We start from the raw sequence: 27,618 nt of genomic DNA, 5'->3' as shown, positions 1-27,618 counted from the left end.
ATGCCAGGCTTCTTTTGTCTCTCTGGTTTATTTGAGGTAAAATTCCCTGTTGGGCACCAGGCTATGTGACTTTGCTGGGCATCATCTTGTGAATAAGTGCTCTGGATAAGAACCCAGAAGGAAGTAAACAGAGAAAACCCTAACAGGAGTTATTACATCTGGGCTGTCTGGCAGTGTGTTAGGCTCTTCAACATGTGATTTTATTTCATGTGCTCGATAACCTCGAATGACAGTTATCAATACCTTCATTTTATTCATGATGAAATCAAGGGGCAGAGGGAAGTTGGTAATTAACCAGAGCCACACATCTAAGAAGTGCAGAGTCACTGCTGCAACATGGGTGCTTTTAATCCCTGGACTGTGCTGCCGATTCAGCCATCCACAGAAGCCATTGCCTTGTGAACTTTGGGGAGGAATCATGTTTGGGTAAAGAGGCAAGATGACAGTAACCTCAACAGGGCACTTCTACTTCTGAGGGCAGGGACCTTGTTAGTATCCTCCACGCCCAAGTGAACCTACTTCATCCTCGTCACACGGGAGGCACACTCATATTTGTTCAGTGATTCAAATACTTTATCTGATTTTTTAGAAAGATTTTATTTATTTATTCATGAGAGATACAGAGAAAGAGAGGCAGAGACATAGGCAGAGGGAGAAGCAGAATCTCTGCTGGGAACCTGGTGTGGGATTCCATCCCAGGACCCCAGGATCATGCCCCGGGCCTAAGGCAGACACTCAACTGAGCCACTCAGGCTCCCCTCCTATCTGATTTTCACAATGAGAGATAGCAAGGGAAGGTAGTATTATCTTTATTTATGATTACTTCACCTGAATTTAAAGGAATATCTCATATTCCCAAAGCAATTCAAATAAATTTCTGAGTCATTGTAATTGTCACGTTGACAGCCTACCTAGAGAGGTTGAAGGTCCCAGAAGCAGGGACCACCTCCTATACATTTTGTATCCCTTTCTCCATAGTGCAGAGTACATTGCTATGGTCATAGAAAGTTCTGTTGGACGATGCTGCTCTAGAGGCAGGCAGAGGCTAGTTGGTGATGACCTAACATAATACCCTACTTCAGAGCCAGAGGTAGAACTTAATAGTTTTTGAATGAGTAAATGAATGAACACCATAATGGAACTGTTTTCCTAATATAGACTAAGCTAATTACGGTGATCAGTCATAGGTTGAATTAGAGCTTTCCAGGATAGCTGACTCCATTTTTCAAAATGAATCATCAAAAAGAGCAAAACAACTAATTTCTTAAGATGTCAAAATGCAATTTTAAATGTCATGCTAAGTAATGGTAAGATGCTGGAGTGGCCTAGTCAGTGATTACTGCTATTTAACAGTAATTTAAAAACAAGGCAAGAGCAAAGTTTATACCAATATGGCATCTAAATAGTCAAAACCAACCCTAGGTAGATAATGAATTAATTCATATTTATTAATAATGTATTTCATTTATTTTGTACCATTTTTCACGAAGTTTAAAGTGAGTCATGGTTATTATTTTAGCTAATATCATGTCATCCATCTACACCAGAAGACTGGCATTGCCTTTTCAAAAAATGACAGAGAAATTAAAAAAGAAATAAGATTTTTATTTACCATGATGCCCAGTGGGCATGATATCTTGAGTCCCCTTTTCTTGCCCTGTGATTGTTTCCCCCATATTTTTGGGGACACTTGAATAAAAAAAGAATAGTAGAACAGATTCCTGAAAGACTTAGATTATTGCACGAAACTTCCCAGGAAGTAAAGCTTTTCTTAAATTGTTCTATGCCTTAACCAACCAGCCTCTTAGAGGAGAAGTGCCTTTTAGCAATTCAGCAAATTGGTATTTTGTGGAAACACACCAAATGCTGTGGCCCATTTAACCTTGTATGTTCCTTCCTTTAACCAATCTCATCTATACAAAAGCCTGTCCTTAACTAAGATTGATCTAATACAGTTTGAGGGAGGCACATTATCTCCAGGGTAAAGCAACCCATTTATTTACTTACAGAATGTCTGCAAGTGCCAGATATGTGCCAGGAACACAATGGTGAATGGCACACAGTTCCTGTTCTCAAGGGGCTCCTGATCTCCTGGGAACTCAGGCAAGTAGATTGGTAATTACCACAGATGGTGACCAGAGCTATAATGGGGTAAGCAGAGGCTTCTTAGGAAGCCATATTGTTCAACTTGGGGCATAAGAAAAGGCTTTCTGAGAAAAGTAGGAATAAATCATGTCATGAAGCCTAGGTAATGGTTAGTCTGGAGATGAGAGAGGCAAGAGAGTGCAAGAAAGAGAGCATGTCTCTAGTGAAGAACCACAGGAAGTTATAGTGTCATGAAAGCATAGATTCTAGGGGCTACAGTGGGTGGAATGGTGGAATGAGGCTCTGGAACTGTGCTGTCCAATATGGTCGCCAATAGCCACATGTGGCTATATAAATTTAATTTTAAGTTAATTAAAAGTAAATAAAAATAGAAATGCAGACCCTCAATTACACTAGCCCTACTTAAAGAGCCCAATAGGCACTTGTGGCTATTGTGTTGCATAGTGCAGCTATACAATATCTTCCTCATCACACAAGTTCCATCCAATGGTGCTTCTCTAGAGGCAGGCAACGGCCAGCTAGCAGTGAGCTTTGAATGACATGCCAAGGTACCTGGACCTTATTCTGAGGGCAATAAGATGCCACTGAAGTCTTTTATACAGGAGAGTAGAATGATGACTCTCTAGGGCATGAGAGGAATCAGAGGCAAGACTAAGAGTCGGAGAGGCCAGTGCAGAGAGCCTTTCATTCATTAAAGAAAGAGATGATGAAGGCCTAGAACAAGGTGGCATAGTAGAGAAGTGTATGGATTCCAGAATTAAGAGAGATAATCAAGATTTACAGTTTGGATGTGGAGGGTGAGGAAGGCAGAAGTGAAAGTTGATCCCTGTTTGGCAGCCCGTGAATGATGGCACCATTAGGGTAGACAGGGAACAAGGGAGAGGAAGGAATAGATCTGGAGAAGAGAAATGATAAATTCAATTTTGCTCTTGAATTTGAAGTCAACGGTGAAGCATCCAAGTAAGCTTGCTGAAGGCATTTGGATAGTCAGATCTGAAGCTTGAGGGATCTCTTGGCTGGAGATAAAGATTTTTAAGCCATCACCACATGGATGACATTTGAAGCAATGGGAGTAGATGAAATCCCGTAGGGAGAGAGTGTGGAATGAAATGCTAAGAAGGCCAAGGACTGAAGGCTGATGGGAATGAGACCAGCCGTGGAAGAGGAGCGCAGAGAAGCGGTCAGAGAGGCAGGAAGAGAACCGGGAAATTGTATGGGAGCCAGGTAAAGAGGATATTTTGGGAAAGAGGAGTGGTCATCATATCAAATGCTGTAGAGATGTCTTCTCCGTAACTCCAGTGCCATTTATTTTTTAAAAAGATTTTATTTATTTATTCATGAGAGACACAGAAAGAGAGAGAGAGAGAGAGAGAGAGAGAGAGAGAGAGAGAGAGAGAGGCAGAGACAACAGGCAGAGGGAGGAGCATGCAGCGAGCCTGATGTCTCCATCCTGGGTCTCCAGGATCACTCCCTGGGCTGCAGGCAGCGCTAAACCGCTGAGCCACCGGGGCTGCCCTCCAGTGCCATTTTTAAATATCTACCTAATATTAGAGATATTTGTAAATGCTATTATGCTCTGCACTACTCTAAGCACATTGGAAGCATAAATGGAGTCTTCTATATCTTCACGCCTTTGTTTTTCCTAGTGTAAGTCTTGCGTATAGAAGATGCTCTTTTTGGGACACCTGAGTGGCTCAGTGGTTGGGTGCCTGCCTTTGGCTCAGAGCATGATCCCAGATTCCTGGGTTTGAGTCCCACATCGGGCTCCTTGCATGGAGCCTGCTTCTCCCTCTGTCTGTGTCTCTGCCCCTCTCTCTCTCTGTTGTCTCTCATGAATAAATTAATTTAAAAAAAAAAGAAGATGCTCTTTTGATAGCTGTTTAATTACTTTCCAGCCTCCAAACTTAAGGCTCTTAAAGTATATATAAGTTCAAGTCTCTTGGACTTAAATATATATAAAGTGTGTATCCTTTTCATGTATTTTTTTCTTCCACAACTTTCCCTAATTGAATGAAAACATCTCAGCTCCCGGTGAGGGTCAGGTCATGATAAACCCATAATTAGTAGAATCTCATGTTTTCAGGAAATTTTGCAAATTTGTGTCTGTGTGTGTGAGAGAGAGAGAGAAAGAGAGAGAGAGAGAGAAAGAGAGAGAGAGAATTCCCTCTAAAACATAAGAAATAGAACAAAGATGAATATGTTTTAATAAAAAAATTTATTATGATTATTTACACCAGTTCCTTGATAAGCATATAAATGTAAACTTTTATCATTGGCATTATTTCACATATGACTTATCCAAATTCAGAGTTAATACTGTCATTTGAGCGTACAGGTAGTGAGAAAATTTTATTATATTCACAGAATATACATACACGTGCATTCAAAATGTGTCCCTTGTTAAGCCAGTGGTATGGACACGGTCCCATTGGCCCTGCTTCTGCTCCGTAGGTGTACACTGGAATCAGTGATGTCCTCCACATGCTCCTCACTCTTTTTTTCCTTTAGGCTATTGATGAATCTCAGGGTAATTTCATCCCATTCTTCAGGCAATAGCATCAGCAGAAACCCAATGCAGATGATGATGGTAGCAGCCAGGCGGACCACATTGAATATCACCTCCTGCTTCAGGAGATCCACAGCTAGAGAAGAAAAATCAAGTCTGTCACAGGCTATGACTGTTTCTAAGAGAAGCTTATATAAGCTTATATAGGTTTATATATATTTAAGTCCAAAGCACTGGCCAAAGTCAGTGCTACTTCTAGAGATTTCTAAAGTCAAGGTTGTCTTTCCTCTTTCCATATCATATCGTTCCCTTTGTCTGCTTTCTGTGCCTTCTTTCTAAATCAGAAGTATCCTTTATATCCTTCAACTCTCGTGTCATCTCATTTAATTACCTCTGCAGTTTCTTTCTTTTTTTTTTTTTTCTTAAGATTTTATTTCTTTATTCATGAGAGACACATAGAGAGGAAGAGACATAGGCAGAGGGAGAAGCAGACTCCCTGCGGCGATTCAGATGCAGGACTCGATCCCAGGACCCTGAGATCACAACCTGAGCCAAAGGCAACCGCTGAGCCACCCAGGTGCCCCCTGCAGTTTTATTTCTTGAAACTTTTCCTCTGCATCCCCTCACACTTCTCCAGTTTCACTGGGCTGCTGATGAATTTTCAAATGAGCCAGGCCTGTTAATGCCTATGTCTTTGCACGTGCTGTTCTTTTTAAACATTTTCAATCAAGGTGACATTCCTATAAATTAAAATGAACTCGTTTCAAGTGAATTTAGTGCACTCACTAATTTTTTTGTACATTCACAATGTTGTATGACCACCACTTCCATCTCGTTCCAAAACATCTCTATCGCTTAAAATAAAAACCTCTTACCCCTGGGACACCTGGGTGGCTCAGCAGTTGAGCGCCGACCTTTGGCCCAGCGCGTGATCCTCCGAGTCCCAGGATTAAGTCCCACATAGGGCTCCCTGCATGGAGCCTGTTTCTCTCTCTGCCTATGTCTCGACTTCTCTCTGTGTCTCTCACAAATAAATAAATAAAATCTTAAAAAACAAAAAACAAAACAAAAACCTCTTACCCCTTAAGCGGTTACTCTCCAGCATTCCCTACCCTGCCTTCCCAATTCCTGATTGGGAATCTGCTGTTTTTTTTCCATGAATCAACCTATTCTGGAGATTTCCTATAAATGGAATCATACCACATGTGACATTTTGGGTGTGGCTTCTTTCATTTAGCATCACATTTCCGAGGTTCAACTGTGTGGTAGCATGAATCCATACTTCCTGACTTTTCATGGCTGAATGATAGCTCATTGTATCACAGTTGTTTATCAGTTCATCTGTTGATGGACATTTGGGTGTTTCCACTTCTGGGCCATTGTGAATAGTGCTGCAGTGAATATTCACACACCAGTATGTTTTCAAGTCCCTGTTTTCAATTTTTTGGCATATGTATCTAGTAGTGAAATTGTTGGTCATGCATATGTTGTTCTTTTTACATGGAATGCCCATTCCATCTCATATCCACACCACCCAGCTAATCCCTCCATTAGTTCTCTCTTTTGGCTTCTTGCTGGTAGCCACCCTGGATGCCCTTCCTGGGTGCTCTCAGAGCATTCATTACATACCTCTATCAAAACAATTCTGTCTCTACATTTTAACTACTCAATTCCTTCTGTCTTCCTCTGTCTACTACACGATCCTGAGAGCAGAAACTGTGTGTCTTCTTCAGGACCAGCATTAGCACAGTTTGTGGCACATCCTAAGTGCTCAGAAATGATGCGTTGAATGAATGGATCCCTGGGTGAACGAACAAACTTCTTTGACAACTCTATTCCCCTTGGATATATCTTTTCTCTGGATATCTTATGATCCTAGGAGTCTGTCTCACACAATTTGGCATTTACTAATAAATTATACTGTGGAGTTATAAGTTATCTCATATATGTTGGTCTTGTTTTCCAAATTCAGTGAAAGTTTCTTATGGGAACCATAATATCCTTTTTTCCCTGTTTATTCTACAGTTTTGCATACAATAAGTGTTCAATGAACACTTGCTGATTGTCCTGGGGCAAGAAAAGATGGGACTTGGAAAAATGGAATTTTACAGTTAGAAGGACTGTCCAGTCTGCCAAATCACTCCCTTTCATTACTTGTTCTATTGACAGGTTTCACTACAAAGATTATCCTGGAAAAATAGCATCTCTTCTTGTCCCTGAAGTGAGTCAAATTGCTTTTTCCTGTATCTATTCCAGAGGGCCATCTGCTCTGCCCCCAGGAGAAGCTTCTGCAGCTCCCCATGGATAGTCTGATGGGAGCCAACACCCTGCACATTTCCTACACTTTCATTAGTGACGTTTACTTGCAAGTCCTAGGCTGGGAGGCCTTTTGTTTCTGTAGGACTTCCTCTAAAAATACCACAAAATTAGGTTGTCAGGGAGATTACATGAAACCCAAATGATACATTTGGTATTTAATTCTAAAAGCACGACCGAGTAAAAACAGTGTTTATAGCTGCAAATTTTAAATCTGCTGCATAGCTATTCTGTTGTCTGCCACCTTCATGATATTTAAAAACATCTTCCCAGGCAAGGGACATAATTCACAATTGTTCGAAGACACAACTCACAGTGTAAAACGAACACAAGCAGGACACTGATGGCACACATGTCAAATCACGCCAGTACCTGCATTTCCAGGAACGCTGAGCACTGTCCCGATGGAGATTAGGATTGGGTATGTCAGCACCACGCCGACATTCACCAGGATGTTGAAGGCTGTAAAATAAAGGAGGATACAGAGGATGAAGGGGAATTGATATGCTGGGCTCCTTCCTTCTTAACATAATACAACCAGTGTTTTTCCTAAACGTGCCTTCTATACTCTCTGCACCTTTGGTCAATTAGTTCTCTAATTTGGGAGCTGGATGGCAGGAGTTTCTGCACGGAAGTAGTCTATTCTTTTTTCTCCTCTGCCACCTTGGCTGCTTGATCTCTTGCCAATTGGCTGGCAAAGGGCCTGTAGAGCAAATGCAAAGCAATGAAACAATCAATTCACTACGCTGCTTATTAGCACTATAAAGGTAGGTTGGGGCCAGCCAGAGAGGTTGAGAGCAGAGGGCTGGTTTAAGTTTGGGCTTTCTCCCTTAGCTACTTTGCTATATAACGCCACATTCCTGGGTCACTCAAAGGCTCTGGTGTCACTGCCTAAAGGAAGATCTATCTGAGAATGGCCTCTGCTGTTTTATTTCCTCTCTCTTGTGGTGAGCATCAATGCAGGCAAACAAGAGTGTGTTCAATGTCATGCACTGACCCCCACAGAGCTTTTCCACATCCTGATTTGTGCATGGATTACCCAAGGGCAGGTCCACAGAACCAAAGGAAGGTATAGCTAGATATCTTTAAATTAGTATCTTTGGATCTTTTGAATAAAATATAAGATAATCATCTACCCTCTTCAAAAATGATCAAAAATATATATTCTCAAAAAAAGCAATTATAAAAAAGAAAAGCAATTATAAAATACATAGCATTATTTTATTTTATTTTTAAAATTGAAAAAAAATTTTTTTAAAGTAAGCTCCACGCTGGAAATCTGGGTTATGATTGTTCCCAGCTAGATTGGTTTCGGCCAGAAAATTATCTAGGCACTTTTAATTAGGGTGTTTGGGTCTTATGAGATCAAAACCTGAGTTGAGATCAAGAGTCTGATGCTTAACCCACTGAGCCACCCAGTCACCCCTACATAGCATTATTTTAATGGATTTCAATCCAGTATTTGTTTAAGGGGTTAGAGAGATGAATATCAACAATTATGAATGGTTCTCAATTCAGAGAAATCTTTATGTTAAAGACTCAACCACGTTACTTATAGTCGATAGAGCCAAAGATGGTTCTAGAGCCATTCCATTCAGGAGAGTGTTTATTCTTCCATTACTATCTATAATTCTTGCTTTAATTAAGCCCATTAACTTAGTTATCTGGAGTTACTTGTACTTGGTAGTTAGAGACAATGGGTTTGACTTTCATAAAACTTGGGCTCCTGCATAATTATTATACAATAGTAGTGGCAATCAAGGCAAAGGACCTTCTTTAATTAATAACTACTCCTCCTTCGTGGCAGGGCCCCAATGGGACTAACTATTCTAGTATCTCAACTCTCTCCTCAGACCTAGGGAGTCAAATATGGCCAACTGTAACAAGTCAGGAATTTACGAAATTCTACACAGGCTCTGCTGAACTCCTGAAATTCTACACAGGCTCTGCTGAACTCCTGCTATTTTATTGGCCCAACTGGATTTTTCAGCAGATTGAAAGTGTTGATATTTGGGTGAGAAGTGAGCCCTTCTCACTCAGCAAGAAACAGGTGGCTTCACCAAAATATGTTGTCTGTTTTTAATTAGCTCTTTTGGTAGAGCACTTACTCACTTTTCTGACAACCTAAGGGCAAGAATATATAATTCAACATGTTATCTGTGGCAGGGGGCTCAGCCTAAGCTCAAGTGGGACTCAGGCATGTTAGGTGAACAGTCCAGGCCAACCTGCAAGAAGAAATGAGGCCAAGTGAGCCTGAGCAAATAAAGGCTGGAGTTACAGACAATGTGGGTGGGCAGAAGACCACCTGCTGTTTTTCCAGCCCAGCTCTAGCCTGATCATATCTGGTGACTACAGAGAAGAGAGGGATGGAAGTAAAAACTTAAGAACAGAAGCAGTGAAGATTGTAACACCCTGGGATGTGTAATGTAGTCAGGAGAGAGGTTGTCTTGTCATTTTGTCACAGAGAAGCTTTGGCACCTTGAGGACTGTGGTGCACTGGGTATGGGTGGGGCAGAGCAGCTCTAGAACCAGGAGGCACTAAACCCAGTGGAGGATGGAGAGCCTACTGCTCGGTGGAGAACTAGCATCCCACTAGCCTGGGTGACACTCAGCCAGATTGGGACTTGTGTAGGACCATGTGTTAAGACATGCCAAGGGATATATGTTGGTGAAGGGCTACTTTGTAGCAAGCTGGAGATCATGTGTACACAGCTAGTGCCAAGAGTCAGTGAAATTTGGGTTATGACTGCTTCCAGCTAGATTGTTTTTGGCCAGGAAATTATCTAGGCACTTTTAATTAGGATGTTTGGATCTTATGGAAACATTACTATTAATTTCCACTCAATTTAGCAAAGGTTATGAAAGGTCATAACTACATAATTTTGGACTTCAACAGTAGAAATCAAAGGGCCAACAATTAACGTTTGATCCTTCTCTTGTCTAAGACCTCCGCTCAGGGGCCTGGGCCAAAGTAGAAAGAAGATGACTCAGTGCCTATGTGGGAATAAAAACCAGGCCATGTTTTTCTTCCAGGAACTGGAACTGCAATGCTGCTTCAGATTATGTCACTTTGATAAAGAAGGTCAGCTGAAGGTCGGTAGATGTCCTGCAGGTCAAGTGTGGTGGGTGAATGGAGACCAGGACAGAGGAGCAGAATGAAAAGTGCATTTGTTCTGAGTAAAGGGACACGGAGTCATTAGTTGTTGCTGTTGTTCACCTGCTTGGGGAGGGAAGAGCAGGCTTGTTATTTTTCAGGTTCCTTTTACATCGAGTGTAGCAAAACCTGTTGTTCAGGTGAAGCAGATGAAGCAGACCGCCTTGAGTTTGGGGAGTTTGAAGAGAGAACATTACAAAGACTCCAGGTGATTTTTTTCCTGGTCTTTGACTAGGGACAGCCTACTTAGCAGGGCAACCAAGTCTGGGTCTGACTTCTCTTGTTTTCTGAAGGCTTCCTATCTCAAATTTATTCTCCATACACAGTTAGAGTGGGCTGACAAAAATGAAGACGTGCACCTGTCACCTCTGCTGAAAGATTTTTAAGTGAATTTTAAATTCAATCCCCTTAACAGGCTTCCAGGCCCTTCATGACCTGTTTCTTTCCAGAATGTCCTCTCCCCCTTCCTCCTTACTCCTCCTACACGTGGTACTCCAGCCATTTTGATCCACTTTGAGTTACTTAAATGCACCATATCCCCTCTCCCTCTGCCTGATGCACTGTGCTATGCCTGGAACACAGTGATATCATTACAGTACATCATGAAGAATGGACAGGCTGCTTGACAAGTGGTGATCAGAATGGCTTGGGCCTCCACCTCACACCCTAACCCCTCAGAGATATACCAATTGAACAGCTCTGATCTAATCAAGAAATAGCCTGCAAAGAACCTTCTAACTGTTAATCAACCTTAGGTAACTTTGGGAAATGGAGGACAAAGGTTCCCAAGGGAATAATCCCACTATGATCATTTATCTATCCAAGGAAAGGTAGAATGACATAGGGAATGGAAGGCAAAACCCAGAGCCACTTACCCAGCCACAGCCCGGCCATCCCACAGAGATAGCCCCACGGCAGAGCCGCAAATGAGGACCAGTGCTCCACCTTGGTGAAATACAGGATGACTGGGGTGAAAGAGATGAAGATCAAATTGAAGAAACCCAACGTGGAGACAAAGTGTGCTGCTTCACCGAAGTTGGCACTTCCAAGAAACATCTTAAACAAAACCTAGATTGGGAAAGAAACTCCTTAGCCACACAGTTTGAGACTTTGCTAGAGTGGAAAGGCAAGTTCTACATAGTCATACAGTGAACTGACCAGTCCAGAGTTTATCCTCTATTTCTTTTTATCCTACCATCTCCATGGCACCAAGTGGGCCATTGAGATAAGGAATTAAAATGCTCTGTAGTCTTCAGATGAAAAAGCAAATGCCCTACAACGAGTTCCTTATGACATTGGAAACTGCTACAGGCACTTTGCACTGTGTTAAACACCACTATCGGGAATGAGCCTGGGGTTAATGATAAATAAGAGTGCAGACAAACCCAGAACAATCTAGGATTGAGATGCCATCAATTCTTCTCCTCAAGCATGGAATTCATTTTACCCGTATTCTGACAGATACCAAAAACTTAGACAGAGACTGTCATTATGCTGTTGAGAGAAGTAATAATGATGCCTTGGATTTATAAGCACTTTTCTCTCTGAGCTTAAAATATTTTCACAATTACTGTGTTTATTCACCAGATTAAAACAAGTTTTTCTTTCTGGATATAAATCTGTGTACAGAGGAAGACAGCCAGGAGATGTGAATGGCCAACATAAAGACACATTGGGCTGAGGAGGAGCCAGGTCTCTACTCCCTACTTCTTGGCTTTATAACCCTTCTGTTTCCCATATTAATCCTCAAACAATGTAGAATGGAGCAGATCTTTCTGACAGTGTACATTTGATTTTATGCATGTCTGTAAATATTACTGCTCCCAGAATGAATCCATCTATATCATGGTCAGGAGAATTCTCTCTATAAGATAGCCATCCCTGTCACATAGCAACCAGGTATTGCTTTTAATTTTGACAGAACTTATTATTTTTTCTCTTGAGAGACTTAAGAGAACTTGACCATGTGCTGTTCTTTGGTCACATCAGACACCTCAGTGAGTCTCAGCTGGGGGCCAGTTAGACACTAATGGCAATTGAGTGAAAACTTGTCACAGAATCAGTGGGCCAAGAAATGGCAATATGGAAATAGACTTGGTGTCCTCGGAGCCACAATGTTGGTGAATAATCAGAACAGGCATCCAGGAGGGAAGCAAAGGGCGCTTTCTGCTTTTCACAGAGAATTTTCTCATTGAAACACCAAGAGAGGTGAAAGTGGAACAGGGCCTTAGCTATATACTGAAAGCTAGCTCTGAGAAGTGGAGCTTTGGGGATAACCTTTTAGATCTGCTCTCTCAGTCCTTGCTTCTGAAGTCAGGGGCAATGACTGAATGGATTTTCCACTGATGACAGGCAGCTCCAGAGGAGAAAGAGTGGTAAGTACATAGTGCAACCCCAGAGTATCCATCAGAGAAGGAAGGAGGCCCTGCATTTCACTAATAACAGGAGTTCCTGGGGCTGGAGGTTAATACACAGCAGTCAGCTGGTGAGTGACAGCTTGTTTGTTATTTTTAACACCTCATTGGAGTTAAAATAATGACTGTAGGTCGTTAAAGAACCTAAAGACAGGAGGGGTCTCAGCCCCTGCTGCAACTGGTTGATGTTCACAGAGGGGAAGAGGCATGGAGCATGGGCTTTGGAGGTGGCCAGTTGGAATTGAAATCTTTTTATCACTTCCTGGCAGTATGCCCTGGGGCAAGTTACTTAATCTTTTAAATCTGTTTCTTCATCTGGAAAATGGAGATGAGTGCCTGTGTCTCATAAAGTTGAATTAACACAGGTGAAAATTTTAGGCAAGTGCCCAGCATGCAGCAAGTATTCAGTGAATGGTACTTGTTCCTACTTGAACCATTTTTTTTTTCTCTAGCCAAGACTTTCTTTGTCCTGCCTTTCTTTGTCCTGCCTTTCTTTGTCCTGCCTTTCTTTATTACTTAAGTCTAAACTACAAATAACAGTTGACTACACTAAAAAAGGCACAACATACCTTATATAATGCTGATGTAGAGGCTGAGCCCACTGCAAATGCCACTCCTATGATTGAATCCGTGTGGAAATTATCTGCGTATGCCATCATGACGATGCCAGTAATGGCCATGATTGCGGCAACTATCTGTTGAATAGAATGCAAAGAAATTTTTTAAAAAATGATGCCTCCATATCTCAGGGCAAGCAATCGAGGACTTCATGAGAGTTGTTAAATGCTTCCTCAAACCCAATTACCTCTTGTACATCACTATTTCAATGTAGGAAGGGTCAGTATTAACAAGATATCAGTATGCTCATGAGACATCCAGGCAGAGAATATAAAAGCTGCTCACATTCTAATTAAGGTCTAGTAATTTCAGTTTAATCTTTTAGCTCAACTTCTTAGGGATTAATACCCATGTTGGTGAAATAAATTTAATAGAAAATCACTCCAGAGCATTTTCATTTATACTGTATTCTTTTTCTTCAAACAATCCAGCATATATTTCAATCAGCTCCTCGGATCATCAATGCATGATTTTGAAAACTGACACATAACCAGGACTTGATTAGGGAAACACAATATTGATGCAGCTAAGAGGCAAAATTTAGGCCAAGGGGGAAAAAAAGGAAAGCAAATAATCTGTCATAGTGATTTATAAGGAATGAGCTGAGTTTGCATTGGCACTTGGAATGTCAAATGGAGGTCAGTTCTTCCTTTTGTTTACGCGCAAATTAACCACAAAGGAGAACTTTATCCCCTTATTCTAGAGCATTTACTGCATAAAGTGAAATATTCATAATTTGATTAAAATCATAATGGTTTGCTATAAATTGATATGATCCTTGATATATTCAAAGGAGGGGTCCATTCCCTTAGTGAAATGCTGATTTGCATCTGTTTCTTAAATTATCTTGAACTGATTCTCCTGGAAAACATTTCGAAGCTGTAGTAAACAGTAAAATGAGGGCCCTGGAACAGGGAACAGTGAGTCATTTCTTGAGAAATAGTCTCACTGACTTTTAAACCAAGATGCAACTTTGCAAGAAGTGTAAAGGTACCTGGCAGTTAATTTTGTTAAGGTTCAGTTCTGAGTATTCCTGAGTAAATCAATTCCTCCATAGATAGCTTTTCCACATATGTGACTTTTTTTTGGTCCCTCCGAATATTATTAATGAATTATGTATAAATTATTTATAAATATTTATATTACAATGAAACGTAGCTCTTCAACATATAACTGTAGGCTTGTTCAGACCAGCGCAGAGTATGATGACGATGACACATATAATTTAGATGCTGCTAAAGCATTTCTTTTGTTAGTGACCACCAAAAGCAAGTGCACTGTTGGTTTCAGACCTCGCTCCCTACTAAAGTATCTTTTATGAAAAACAGCAGGAGTACTTGAGAACAGACGCTGACATGTCAGCAGTGAAAAACTGTCTTCATAAAGGGTTTTTCCAAGAAGGCTGCTTGATGGGAGGCGTTTCTCTTGCTGAGTGAATATCATATTCTCTAAAGCTCCCAGGCATGTGTTCTAGTTAGACTTTGCCTCTCACTAGAGGGAATAGAATCTAATACACACACCATGAGGTGTCAAGGAAATTTTCCAAACAAAAAGTAATAGACTCATAAATAAACATGGGGAGGGGGTTATGTAGACCTGGAAATTCTGTGAGGGCTATCATTTTGTTTGATTTGGGGATTTATAGTTCAGCCAGGGACTTGCAATGATCCTTTGGGCAGTCTGATTTCAGAGAAATAAAAAGGTACATTAGGTACTGGCATTTTCTGATTTGTTTTCATGTTTAAATAATGCTCATGGGTCAAAGTGTTCAGGTGCACAAGTAGATTTCCCTCATAAGACCAAGCTTGTAGGACAATAAATTTGAATCAATATTTGTTTTCTTTCAGCCAAGCATCAGTTGTGTTTTCTTGTTCAGATCAAGACAGGGTTAATAGAATACAGTATTAATTATAATGAACTTTAACATGATGTACTGTTTCACATTTAAATTATTCCATAATACATAATATCTAGGTTTAGGCAATTGTGTGTAACATAGAATTCTGGGTTTAGGAGTTTCTGAAAAGAAACAGCCTATACAAAACAAAAAAGAGCACAAACAAGAACACTGTCTGGAAAGAGATGAACATTTGATACTATTACTCCCAGGATATGGCTCTAGTTAGAAGCACTTCCTTTTTTGAGTCAGTAACAATATATATGCATAATAGGTCTATTATAAGGTTTCCCAAGATAGAAATTGGGTATGGACAAAGATTATAAATTTTATAGGAATTCAAAATTATAACTGTGATGAGCCTTTTAAAGATCTCCATTACATTTTATATTCAAGTGCTGTGGAAATATTAGCTGGACCACTTAAGTTGACATATCAATTATACCAGTGTCTCTTTCAATTGCCTTCATGGAGAGAAGCATTTTTCATATGGGGGCGGGGCAGACAATGTGGTTAGTTAAGTTCTAAAAGCATGAAAATCTGAATATTTGAGATATTAGAAAAATTCTTCTCTATGGTGTGAACAGTAATTTATAGGTTATATAGGTTTTCTGGAAGGAAAAGATAAGTTAAATTATTTTCCACATATTTAATTTAAATTTCACAACTATCTAATAGAACAAATTCTCTGTGGCTGTGTTTTGAGAAATTTTCAACATGTTTCTTATGTACACAGCTGGAACTAAGGGAAGAGAGCTCAGCTAATGCAGGAAATGCCAAAAAACGTGGGGTGGAAAGCTCAGTGGAGTGGTCATTTGGATGATCCCAGAGTATTTCCCCTTGGTACCACTGCTTAACTGCAGAGTAAATACTTTTGAAATTTTCAAATAACAAATAGCCCAAGCACAGATCTGAGTCACAGGCATTTTCAGAATTAATCAGTTATCAAGGAAGGATTCATAGCCTGGTCTTTTGAACAAAAAACACAAAATGACTCTTACTGGACTCCGGATGCTGGAAATGTACCTGCGGGAAGCCAGTGCCTTAACTCCTATGTCAGAAATGCTCATAGGTGCATATCCACATGGGAAAAAAAAACCCAAATATGCCTTTGAACACATCAGCATCCAGATGAGGGATGATTCTGCTGAAAATACACAATCTCATGGTGCCCACTGTTTGGCTTCAGAAACATGTGGCTCTCCTCATAACCTATTTCAGTTCCAGCCCCATCACCAATAAGTACTCACCACTACCATTACCTCAATCTGGTTTGAGTGAGCATGTTTGCAACTGTAATGATCACAAAACTGCCAATGCCTCATTTTTAACTTTGGAAACCTCTCGGACTTCTCACATCATGGTGTGCCCACCTGGGAGGACTACCTTGAAGATGAGAATTTATTTAGCTCATTTTCCCTGGTATACCTCTTAGGGGACATTTCCTTTGGAGCCAGTTACCTTCCTCTGCAGGCTCAACCCCCCTCTGAGAGCCTCCTGTCAACTTTCAGGGCTATTCAGAGGGGGACCTTGAGGCTGTTTGAGTGTGTTCCTAAAGCCCAGAGATGGCTTTGGAGATAAACATTTGATAATCTCACTGTGCTATATACCACATGTGACTCTGCACAAAAGCTAGGTTTCTACCACCTCTCAAAGAATTAATTTGTATGGTTAAAAGCTCGGGAAACATCTGGCTTTTGGCTGTTTTATTTTCTTGTATCGTCATTTCCTTTTTGTCTCAGGCCCTCAAAAACCACCAGTCTGGCCCTTCTCTTGATCTCTGTGATGGTTTACCAGCCCCTCATTATGTTTACTGTGCTTCCCATCGACAAAATGGTGCCCAGAATTGTTATTTGTGTAGCAATACCAGATCTTCTAGGGTTCTGAGTACTGAGGTTAACTGTTAATCGCCTCTCTAATTGCAACTGAAATGTCTTTTCGTAATTTGCCTTGGAGTTAACTGTGTTTCTAAAAGTGGGTGAGCACGGAGGGGCTTCTGTGGCTCACAATGGACCACTTCTAAATTCCAAGTGTACAGCAGCCTCTAGAATGAAGGGCCTCAAAGCTACACAGCTGGCAGGGCTGTACTCAAGCTCAAGACCAAAGGTCCGGAGCTCAACGTGGGGTACACATTAATAGCTTGGCTGATGAGAACTGCACTGATGATCATCCTTGTTTTCCTTTAGTTTATTTAAATAGAGTCCATTTTCAAGGAGCCAAAGCTATGCAGAATCCTTAAGCTTGTCCACATGCTACATTTAAGGTTCCATGAAGGTGAACCATCTGTTTTACTCAGATCCAGTGAAATTGGACAAGAGTTGAAGTGTGAGTAATGAAAGGGGTGGGCAGTGTATAGCTGTACAGATTGTGTGTGTGTGTGTGTGTGTGTGTGTGTGTCTGCACAGAGGGTGCCTGGGGACAGGTCAAACCCAAGTTGTGCAGAGCCCCAAAGCAAGATTCCCATCCTCCACCCCCCAACACACATCTATTTTTATATGAATAAAATCCATCTGAAAACGATCTCCAAGGGAGACCGGGATGGAAAGGAGGGAAAGAATGGCCAGATGGAAAGGCTAAAGGGTGTGCATGGAAGATAGAGCAGATCTATTGATGGCATTTTGTTAAGGGGTTATGGATTCCTTGTGGGTGTAAAACTGGAGAGCATTCCACCTCAGCTTTCTCTTCCTTGTATTCACAAATTTTGCTCCTGCCAAGAGGAGGATGAAAAGGATGAGTCCCACTACCCATCCTCTGCTGCCTCCTCCAGGAAGCATGAAGGTTCTGAAATAGAGGACTCTGTGGTGCACATGGATGCTCAGTTACGGCACAAATCAGTAACAGCTCAGCTCCAGGGTCCTGATTTAGCACACCCTGGAGCCCAATTTGAGTTCAGAGAAGTGCGTTAAACAGAGAAAGTTTCCATTTAACTGATATACTCCAGTTGGGCTGTGGTGGATCTTGGAAAGTGTCCAAAAGAGCCACAGTTTAGATAGTTAACTGCATAGGGACCCAATTACAGCTAGAAAAATATGTGGGTGTCAAACCTAGGAGACAAAAATTCATTTCCTAAATCTGCTAAGGATGTTTGGGGTTTGCTGAACCATTCACCACTCACCAATTTTATTCCTCTGTTTAAGGGAATTTAAAAATGAAAGAAAAAATTCAATTAGTAATATAAAAAATAAGAGAGGGACAAGATCTGAAAGAGTTTCAACTTCCTAGTCTGACATTTACTTTGCAGATCGGAGTGCAATCGATACCAGCGACAGAGAAGAAAACCCCCGGCCAGGGGCTCATTTTCTTTGAGGAGAACCTTTTTTTATTAAGTTAGTTTCTCTAACTTAAATGTTTCTCACCAACATTTGTGCAATTAAAAAAAAAGATCTTTTAAAAAAGTTTACCAATTTCCACGGGATGATCCTGTAAGCAACTACTCGTGAGTTTTTAACACACCAATGTTTACAGTAAATTGGCTGAAATGACTTTATGATAGAAAACTAAATGTACAACAAATCCCCTTTACATCTGTCATTCAATCAATATTCTAAGAAAACAAAATATTAACAAGTTATTCATAAAACATAGTTAGTTTTTCCATGAGCATTGCTACTTCTGGCAACTGGTGCTCCAGAGAAACACATATCACCAATATTATGATTTAAAGCATCCTTCACTGTCTGTGGTGTCATTTGGATGTGAAAAATAGAAGTAGGAAATGTGATCATCTGAAATGTGAGCCTTCTTCAGATCAAACAAATGACAATTATCATCCAAAAACAATCTATCTGTAAACTGCTGAAGTCTTAGAGTGAGTGAAACATACAAATTTTAGTCTGATGGCTAAATGCAGTACCTTAAATACTAAAAAAGAAAAAGAGAGAGAGAAAAAAAGTAGTCCAAGTGTGTGGGGGGCAGCACAGGCTGTGCTTTGCTCGCCTCTGGATGTAGGCAATGAAAGTGACATTCACATCATCAGTGTTGTTTGCCCTCTTTTAATTTCTCAAATGCCCCAATTGAACATGTTCTCAACATGTTTCAGGAAAAGCAGAATTGCTGATACTGTCAAACGGCAAAATGCTGAATATGTCTTGGTTCTTACATTGCCCCTTGGACCGATTACGAGCATCATTAAAATTACACCTTCACGTTCTCCTGGAACATGGCATTAAACCCCTCCTCTTGGTTTCCAGGGAGGAGTGAAGGATATCCTGTTATGTGGAAGGAAGACTGACTGCTACCGTGCTGGATGTTCATTTTTACCATTTTGCCATCTATGGTGTCTTAATTTATGTATATACTTATTAACAAGTATATACTACTCGTTGGCTATATAACATTTGTTTTTTCTATTGGGTCTTCTGACTTACAGATGCTGTCATCAAAATCCAGCAGAGCCATGCTCCCAATGGCAGTTCTGAGAGAATACATTCCTTGACTCTTTCAGGTTCTGGTGGCTGCCTGGCTTTCCTGGGCTTGTGGCCCCAGTCACTCCAGTCTCTCTCTCTCTGTGGTCATGCTGCCTTCTCCTCTTCTGTGTGCCTCCCTTGTGTGTGTCTCTTGTAAGGATACCTGTTACTGGAATCGGGGCCACCTAAATCATCCAGGATGATCTCCTCTTTGCAAGATCCTTATGTTAATTATGTCTGCAAAGACCATTTTTCCACATAAGGTCACATTCACAGGGTCTGGGGATGAGGGTGTGGACACCCTATTGGGGACCACCATTCAACCCACTAGAGATGCGAATTTTCAAATGGTGATGGTTTGTAGCCTCTAGGCAGATTTTTGAAATCTGTGATTTAAAAAGAAGTTACACAGCTGAGTTTTGTTTTGTTTTGTTTTGTTTTTAAATCTCAAAGATTGAAACTCTTTTGGCGGGACATCTTGTATCAGTAAGTTCCCTGATTAAATGCATTCACTCACTCTAATGCAACTGATTTTCTCACTAGTAAATCTAATAGTGAAGGTATTGATTCCGTTTTGGTATGCAGATGCCATTGAAAGGGCAGAAAAGCCCTGAAATCTCTTCTTCCCTCTCTTCTGACAAGACCCTCCAAATTCTTATGGATAATCCATGGTGCTGGCAAAGATCTCATCAACATGAATTTATTTCCTATATTCTCAAATATCTACAGAGTCCTATTTGGTAGATATTTGAGGACTCAAATAATCCCCTGCATTATTCTAGGTTCTAGAGACAGAGGCAGAGCTGGCTTCATGGGCATATGACCTGTGCAGATGTATAGGGTCTCATGATTAGAAAAGCCTTGCCTTTGGTTTCATGCTCTACTGTTGCTATCTTGAAATTATTGATAGATTTTTTAAAAAGAATGGTCCCTGTGTCATTTAAGAAACAAAATATATCTCTGTGTGTCTCTCGTGAATAAATAAATATAATCTTAAAAAAAGAAAATCATTAAGAAACAAAATAGATGAACATAGGGAGGGAAGGAAAAATAAAATAAGATAAAAACAGAGAGGGAGGCAAACTACAAGAGCTCTTAACTATAGAGAACAAACGAAGGGTTGCTAGGGGAAGGTGAAAGGGGATGGGTTAAATATCATGGGCATTAAGGAGGGCACTTGTGATGAGCACTAGGTGTTATATGTAAGTGATGAATCACTACATTCTACTCATGAAGCCAATACTACACTATATGTTAACTAACTTGAATTTATTTATTTATTTTTTAATTTTATTTTTTAAAAATTTATTTTAACTAACTTGAATTTAAATAAAAACCTGGGGGAAAGATAAAACTGCTTTAAAAGGTTTTTTTTTTTTTAAAGAATGGTCCCTGTGTTTTCATTTTGTATTGAGCCCCAAAATTATGTAGTTAATCCTGAATGGAACAGTGAGCAATATAGGGACTGTCCCTGCTTTCAAGGACTTGTCAGGATACCTGCTGGTAGACAGCCAGCACCAGTTCCACATATAAAAACATAACATTAAGCCCTCTGGATGTCAAATCTAAGATTAGCTGGTGGAGAGTGTATTCTAATGTATCACGGACAGGTTTAGAGTTTCTCATCTCATCTTCTACCATAGCTTTCTACTTGTTCATGTCAAGCTTCGGTTCTAAATTTCTGAGCAGCATCTCCCAGGATACAATCAGAATTTGCTATTTAAAAAAGTTTTAAGGGCAGCCCAGGTAGCTCAGCGGTTTAGCACCGCCTTCAGTCCAGGGCCTGATCCTGGAGACCTGGGATTGAGTCCCATGTCTGGCTCCCTGCACGGAGCCTGCTTCTCCCTCTGCCTGTGTCTCTGCCTCTCTCTCGGTCTCTCTCTCTCTCTCTCTCTCTTTCTCTGTCTCTCATGAATAAATAAATAAAATCTTTAAAAAAAAATTAAAAAGTTTTAAGGGTTAATGGCTGTCATCAGCTCTCTCTCTCTCTAAAATTGATTCCAGCATTTAGGGGCATAGGGAACCCAGAATCATTGCAACAAGAGCAATATTTTGATAGAAAAATATGCTTCCAATCCAGTCTTGGACATCTCTTTCAGAGAACAATAATTGTGTGATGTTTATTTTCTGGGAAAAGGCTTTTCATCTGTACCTCTTTCTAAAGAATTATTTTCTCAATGTTTTCATCATGGTGGCATGACAAATTATATGAATGAGATCTGGCTCCTTAAATCTGCCTGGCTTTCAATCAATCTAATTTAGAGCAAGCATACAAAATAATTTTTTTCAAATCCATATTACTTTTGAAAGGAATAAACTCAGAACTGAAGTGGTTGGTGGAAGTTTAATACAGTTCAATTAAGGATTTGTACCCCAAAGTACAAATTGTTGCCTTTAGTTCCATTTCTAGATTAGTCACACTAGATATATAGCCACTTTTAACAGCATTGTACTATTACCAGTGACTTTAATTACTGTTTGGTAACCTTATCTACTTACACCAATGTTAATTAAATCCATCTCGGGGCCAGGGGGAGGGAAAGCATGAGGGAGTTGTCCCAACATATGTTGATTGAAAAAAAGAATTCATAATCTTTACTGTGGCTAATTTTCTCAGACCCTTCTTTCCTGAGGACAGAAGGAGTTGATCACACCATTAATTCTAAAAAAAAAAAAAAAAAGAAAAAGAACTTATTTTCCCTGTCTGTTCGTGCCTCCTGTTGAAATCAGCTGACTGCCCAAGGGAGACCATCTCTTTATCCTTTCATCATATTGTCATTGCCTGGGTGTTCTAATGCATCTTCAAATTCCAATTTGTACTCAGAACCAATGGGGAAAGTTTGACAGAAATTCCATGAAACAGAGGAGCTCTCCTGATGCCAAGGATTTATGATACGGGCGGCCTCACCCATCGAATCAAGTGTGCCATTACCCTCACTCCCATGAACCTGTCTTTCAGCACGATCCACGACAGCAAGAAGACAAAAGCTTTGTTACAACAGAACAGAGCAGAGACATCCGTGGCTGTCAGCTTCTTTAAAGCCAGTAAATACAGGTAATTAGTCAAAGTCCATAGAATAGAAAAGGGAGCAGTTCTTTTAAGAAAGAGCTTCAACGTCAGACCATCTTCTCCAAAAATCCGACTGCATTCCCTAAGAAAGAAAAAGAGGTAATTGTCAGGTACTAATTGTGACACATGTTGGGTTGTTTAACTCTTGACAGCCACTTTTCTGGCAAGAACACAAACATTCAACATTCATTGTTCATCTGTGGAACTATTGAACCCAGGCCTCCAACCTATGGGCCACAGCAGGGGCAGAGTTCCATGGAAATGAGCCCACATCTCCCCAGGAGCAGAGTGAGGCCCTTTCCTACCTCTCAAGATGGCTGAGGCAGCCATGCTGCTGCTGCTAAACATTCTTAGATAAGCTGGGAGAAATAAGAAATGAGTAGTTTCTTGCATTATTAGCTATTAGAAGAGAGAGAAGATTCTTTCCCAAAGGGTGAATACAATAGGCCTGTGACAGTGTGAACAGGTAGAGACAACTTGCAGCCTCCCGTACCATGGAAAGCCACCCAGTTTGGGAATTCTATTTTTCTTAAGGGACAAGGCCTCTTTTTAATGTATCTGTCCAGGTGACTAACTGGTTTTTCCTCTAGCATTTTTAAGACAGAGAAAATGAAGAAAGCTGCTGTGATGACCACAAAATGGTAAAATAAATAAAAATCAAACTCAACTTGTGTTTATATACACACATTTGGCTGTCTTGGAGGAATCATCTGAATTTATTGTGTAAAAATAATCAGTTCAGTTAAATGTTTGATGTGTTTGATTTCTGACTAAATTGATTATTTAGCCCAAGGGACCATTTTAGTCAAAATATTCAAATTAGCAATATAGACAGGCAGTAATGATATGATAGAATCATTAGTGTTTATTTGACTATTGGATTGAAGGCAGGCTCGCTGTTGGGATAACTCAGCTTTATTTTTTCCACGCAGTTGTTTATCCAAACATTTACTGGGTGACTATCATGTGCCAGGCAGTGTATTTTCAAGAATAGTATAAATATCTTGTTCAAAGCAACAAGTTGGGATGCCTGGGTGGCTCAGTGGTTGAGAGTCTGCCTTCAGCTCAGGGCATGATCCTGGAGACCCAGGGTCAATTCCCACATCAGGCTCCCTGCAGGGAGCCTGCTTTTCCCTCTGCCTGTGTCCCTGCCTCTCTCTGTGTGTCTCTCATGAATAAATAAATAAAATCTTTAAAAAAAAAAGCAACACGTTACTAATGTTTGCATGGTTATAATGAAATCTATGTGGTTCTTGTAGATACTAACACTGGTTTCTCTTCCAGCTTTTTCTGAAGAAAAACAATTGTGCTTCCAAGTATTACAAACCAAAGTGATCTCTGGCCAATGTCTGCCCCACACGTATGAAGCAGCTTACCCCACAGGAGGGCCACATAGAGGGAGGCAGTGAGTGACAAAGTGGTGAGGCTCTAAGCACAGGAGTATGGCCTTCAATGTTAAGTCTCAGGGTAAACACTGTTTCCAGGCAGCTGAGAATGCTGGGAATTGTAGGCCAGTGAATCCAGGGAGATTAAAAATGCACATTGAGATGGGATGAGCACTGGGTGTTATACTATATGTTGGCAAGTTTAATTTAAATAAAATATCTTTTAAAATACTGCACACACAGAAAGCTGTGTTATAGTTTTACTTTTTGGGTGGGAGACAACTTAAAATGAGAGGATTTTTGTAAAATAAAAATGTGATTTCTCAAAGGTAAATTTTAACTTGAAAGACAAAACTTCAAGGAAGGAGTGAAATAACTTAAAAACAAAGTCTTCTGTAAAGTAAACAGGAATCAACACTCCCTGTGTGAGCACATGCTCACACACCCGGGAATTGGATGGCATATCTCAAGGCCTGCAGCCATGGAGATACACTGAATCAGAGCCACATATAGACCAAGCAGCAGTTTGCACAGGACATCCTGGCACGAGTTTCATATTCTGCTCATTCTCACAAAGGGATCTGCTCTGTGAGAAAGTCTGCCAAGGAGAGCTGGAGCTCAGAGTCCTGGGCTCATCCTGACATCTACCAGCACTACATGGTGCTTTGAAATACACATTTATGAAGAACCACAACAAACCCATTTCTGATGAAAGGATTTCTTTTCATAGCCCTGGCCCTGGCCCACCTTCCTTCCCAGAGGCCACCATCACACTGAGTTGAGTGCTCTCAAGCAAAGACTTTGAATGCAGGAGAGCCCACATTCTGACCCCATGGGGAGGCACAGCAACAGGGACAGCCCCCTCCCCCAGGGGGGCAGAGACTGTTCTTTTCACCTGGCTTATCCTGTCCCCCTGGTGTGGGCTTCCTTATCGTTTCCCTCTTTTTCCCTTCTCTTACTGCCAACCTTCTCTCCATTTGTCACTGCTATAATCAGTCGGACTTAAAAACGCTCTCCCCTCAAATGCCAGGTCACCTGTATAGGACCTTATGCTATTTTAGCATTAAGCACTAAGAAATGTGAAAATTCAAAAAAAGAAAGGATTTCTATAGAAAAGCAGGTAACAGTGGGTCTCTCTTTGGGATGATGAGATCAGAATTTCTAGGCAAGAGGCACTGACAGGTGGCAAAGCTTGGCCTAAAGCTTAGAAGCTGGGGGACGCTAATAATTTAATTGTGCTCAACATTAGGATGTTTGGCTGGCTCAGTCATTTAAGTGTCTGACTCTTGATTTTGGCCCAGGTTATCATCTCAGGAGTGTGAGATTGAGACTCACATCAGGCTTCACACTAGCCAGGAGTCTTCTTGAGATTCTCTCACTCTCCCATTTTCTCTCTCTCTCTCTGCCCCTCCCCCTACTCATGAGCTCTCTCTTTCTCTCTCTAAAATAAAATACATAAATCCTTAATTATGCTCAACATTGTTGCAGTACCTACTCACTACTGAACCCCATCTATATGTCAGATGACATCTTAAGCACATTTCATAGGTACCTGACATAGATGAATATATCTTTGGTTCTAGTTTCATGCTTTCTAGAGATTATTTTCCTTGTCAAAAGTGTGGTTTATAAATTTTTTTATTAAATTTCAAATTCATGTGATGCAATTAAATTCTCTTGATTGTAAAACTATTTGCAAATGAACAATCCCTACAATATAAATTTGATATATTATTGAAAATTCTTTTGATGTTAGTGGTAAGAAAACAACAGAAAATGCTTTCATACCATTCAAGAGAAAAGAAGACAATAGTCAGAGGGTCTGGTGCTACGGGACAGATTCTATTTCCAGTCTTAAACACTAACTCTATTTTCCCCTTGTTCTACCATGAGAGCTTCCAGAAGTACCTTTTTGGCAGATGGTGTTAATGGGTCTACAAGGAAAAAAAGATCAAGCATCTTAGAATTTTCTGGCAATGTTTACCTCTCCTATGGAGGAGGCCTCTGGAGAATATTCCCCTCAAAGACAATGTTTTCTACTTGACAGTAAAAGCTCTTTGATTCAGTTTTAGAAATGGTCTTCACCCAACCTGCACTAACAGGTGGAGGTGTCTTGTCAAATCAACAGGTTTCACTAAATTCAGAGTTAGTCAGACATGAGAGATGTGGTGAAGATGAAGTTGATTCCCAAAACAACATTACTCTAAGCAGCAGCTTCTTGTTGTAAATGTGTTATCTTAAATAAAACCTAGTTGATTGCTTTGAGGTGTTCTGAGGTACTACATCCCACACTAAACTCTTGTTTTTATCAGCATGTGTGTCTAAACCACAGGAGCATTGGAGTAGAACATACATGCTATGGATAAACTATTTTCAAACAGCAAAATTTTAGTCTGATACCCATGTCCCCTGTAATAGCTTATTAAACCTTGTTATTAAAAAAGACATGCACCAATGTCATGTCTTTTTTTTTTTTTTTTTTTTTTTTTGTATTTTGAATCAAATACAAAGTATCTTTAGTGGGGCTCCAGGGTGGCTCAGTCAGTTAAGCCTTTGGCTCAGGTCATGATCCCAGGGTCCTGGAATTGAGCCCCGTATCAGTCTCCCTGCTCAGTGGGGCATCTGCCTCTCCGTCTGCCCCTCCTCCCCACTCATGCCTCTTACTCTGAAATAAATAAATAAAATCTAAAAAAAAACCCCAAACCAAACCCAAAGTATCTTTAGCAATCACAGACCTTTTTCATGAAACCAGATCATTTTATGCACTTAGGTACTGCAACATCCAAAATATTAAGCATATGTTTTTGTAACAATTAATCTTATTAATACATGTTTTTTTCTGGGCTTGAGACACCAAGGTATTCTTTTAAAACATGACTTTCAGAGATAATTCTGGATTTAGATCTGGATCCTGTTTATAAGCCTTATGGCTTATTCCTTTCCTCCAAACCAGAACATATTTATTATTTTTATATAGGTTTTGTTTAATTTTAATTGAATAATAATGGACACAATAGAAAATCAGCTCACAGTGTGACTTTTTCTCAAGCACTTCCAAGCTGGTGATAGAAAATGGAAGTTGAAAATACACCTTTTACAGTTTGTTAAGTTTTTAAGAATAGGCTGATAATGCATTTATTTTCATGTTCATAGCTGGTGAACCAACAGCGAAGGCCCCATATGCTCCTAGCCGGCAAAGAACGGCATCTTCTAAACCTCAGGGCTAGGGTGCCTGTGTGCCTTAGTCGGTTGAGCATCTGACTCTTGGTTTCAGCTCAGGTTATAGTCTCAGATCGTGAGATTGAGCCACCAGTCAGGGTCCCAATGTCAGGCTCCCGGCTCCGTGGGGAGTCTACTTGAATTCTCTCTCCCTTAGTTCCTCCCCCCACTCTCTGTCTCTCTCTCTCAAATAAATAAATAAATAATCTTTAAACCATCAGGGCCAAACTTCCCTTTCCATGAAACCAGATCATTTTACCCATTTGGGCACCACAACATCCAAAATATTGAGCATATGTTTTTGTAACAATTAATCTTATTAATACATGCTTTTTCCTGGGCTTGAGACACCGGGGTGTTCTTTTAAAACATGAATTTCAGAGATAATTCTGGGTTTAGATCTGGATGCTGTTATTTAGACCTGTGTGACCTTGGACAAGTCATTCAACCTTTCTAAACTTGTTTCCTCTTTTGTTAAAATGGGGATAGTGACACCACCTTAAAGGTACATGTTACCACCAATGGTG

At 40.4% G+C, this 27,618-nt stretch overlaps 1 protein-coding gene and 1 long non-coding RNA gene across 3 annotated transcripts in view; one reads left to right on the top strand and one right to left on the bottom strand.

Moving 5' to 3' along the window:
• Nucleotides 1–4,471: 4,471 nt before the first annotated feature.
• Nucleotides 4,472–27,618, bottom strand: part of SLC35F4 (solute carrier family 35 member F4) — a 239,770-nt gene continuing 216,623 nt past the window's right edge. Inside the window, exons 4-8 of the mRNA XM_041760039.1 lie at nt 22,350–22,569; nt 13,066–13,191; nt 10,958–11,150; nt 7,301–7,390; nt 4,472–4,748 (exon numbers count right to left, since the gene is read on the bottom strand). Coding sequence (XP_041615973.1) covers nt 4,507–4,748; nt 7,301–7,390; nt 10,958–11,150; nt 13,066–13,191; nt 22,350–22,569 — 871 coding nt within the window. The 3' untranslated portion in view covers nt 4,472–4,506. The remainder of the gene's footprint in view (nt 4,749–7,300; nt 7,391–10,957; nt 11,151–13,065; nt 13,192–22,349; nt 22,570–27,618) is intronic.
• Nucleotides 12,485–27,618, top strand: part of LOC121493792 — a 45,455-nt gene continuing 30,321 nt past the window's right edge. Inside the window, exon 1 of one of the 2 annotated variants that reach the window (XR_005988558.1) lies at nt 12,485–12,567. This is a non-coding gene — a long non-coding RNA (uncharacterized LOC121493792). Of the gene's footprint in view, nt 12,568–22,375; nt 22,473–27,618 lie in introns of those variants that run through there. The other variant, XR_005988557.1, reaches the window with a different exon arrangement.

Source organism: Vulpes lagopus, chromosome 6 (assembly GCF_018345385.1).
Source record: "Vulpes lagopus strain Blue_001 chromosome 6, ASM1834538v1, whole genome shotgun sequence".
Lineage (NCBI taxonomy): Eukaryota > Metazoa > Chordata > Mammalia > Carnivora > Canidae > Vulpes > Vulpes lagopus.
The sequence above is the reverse complement of the archived record's forward strand: the minus strand, read 5'-3'. Positions and strand labels throughout refer to the sequence as shown.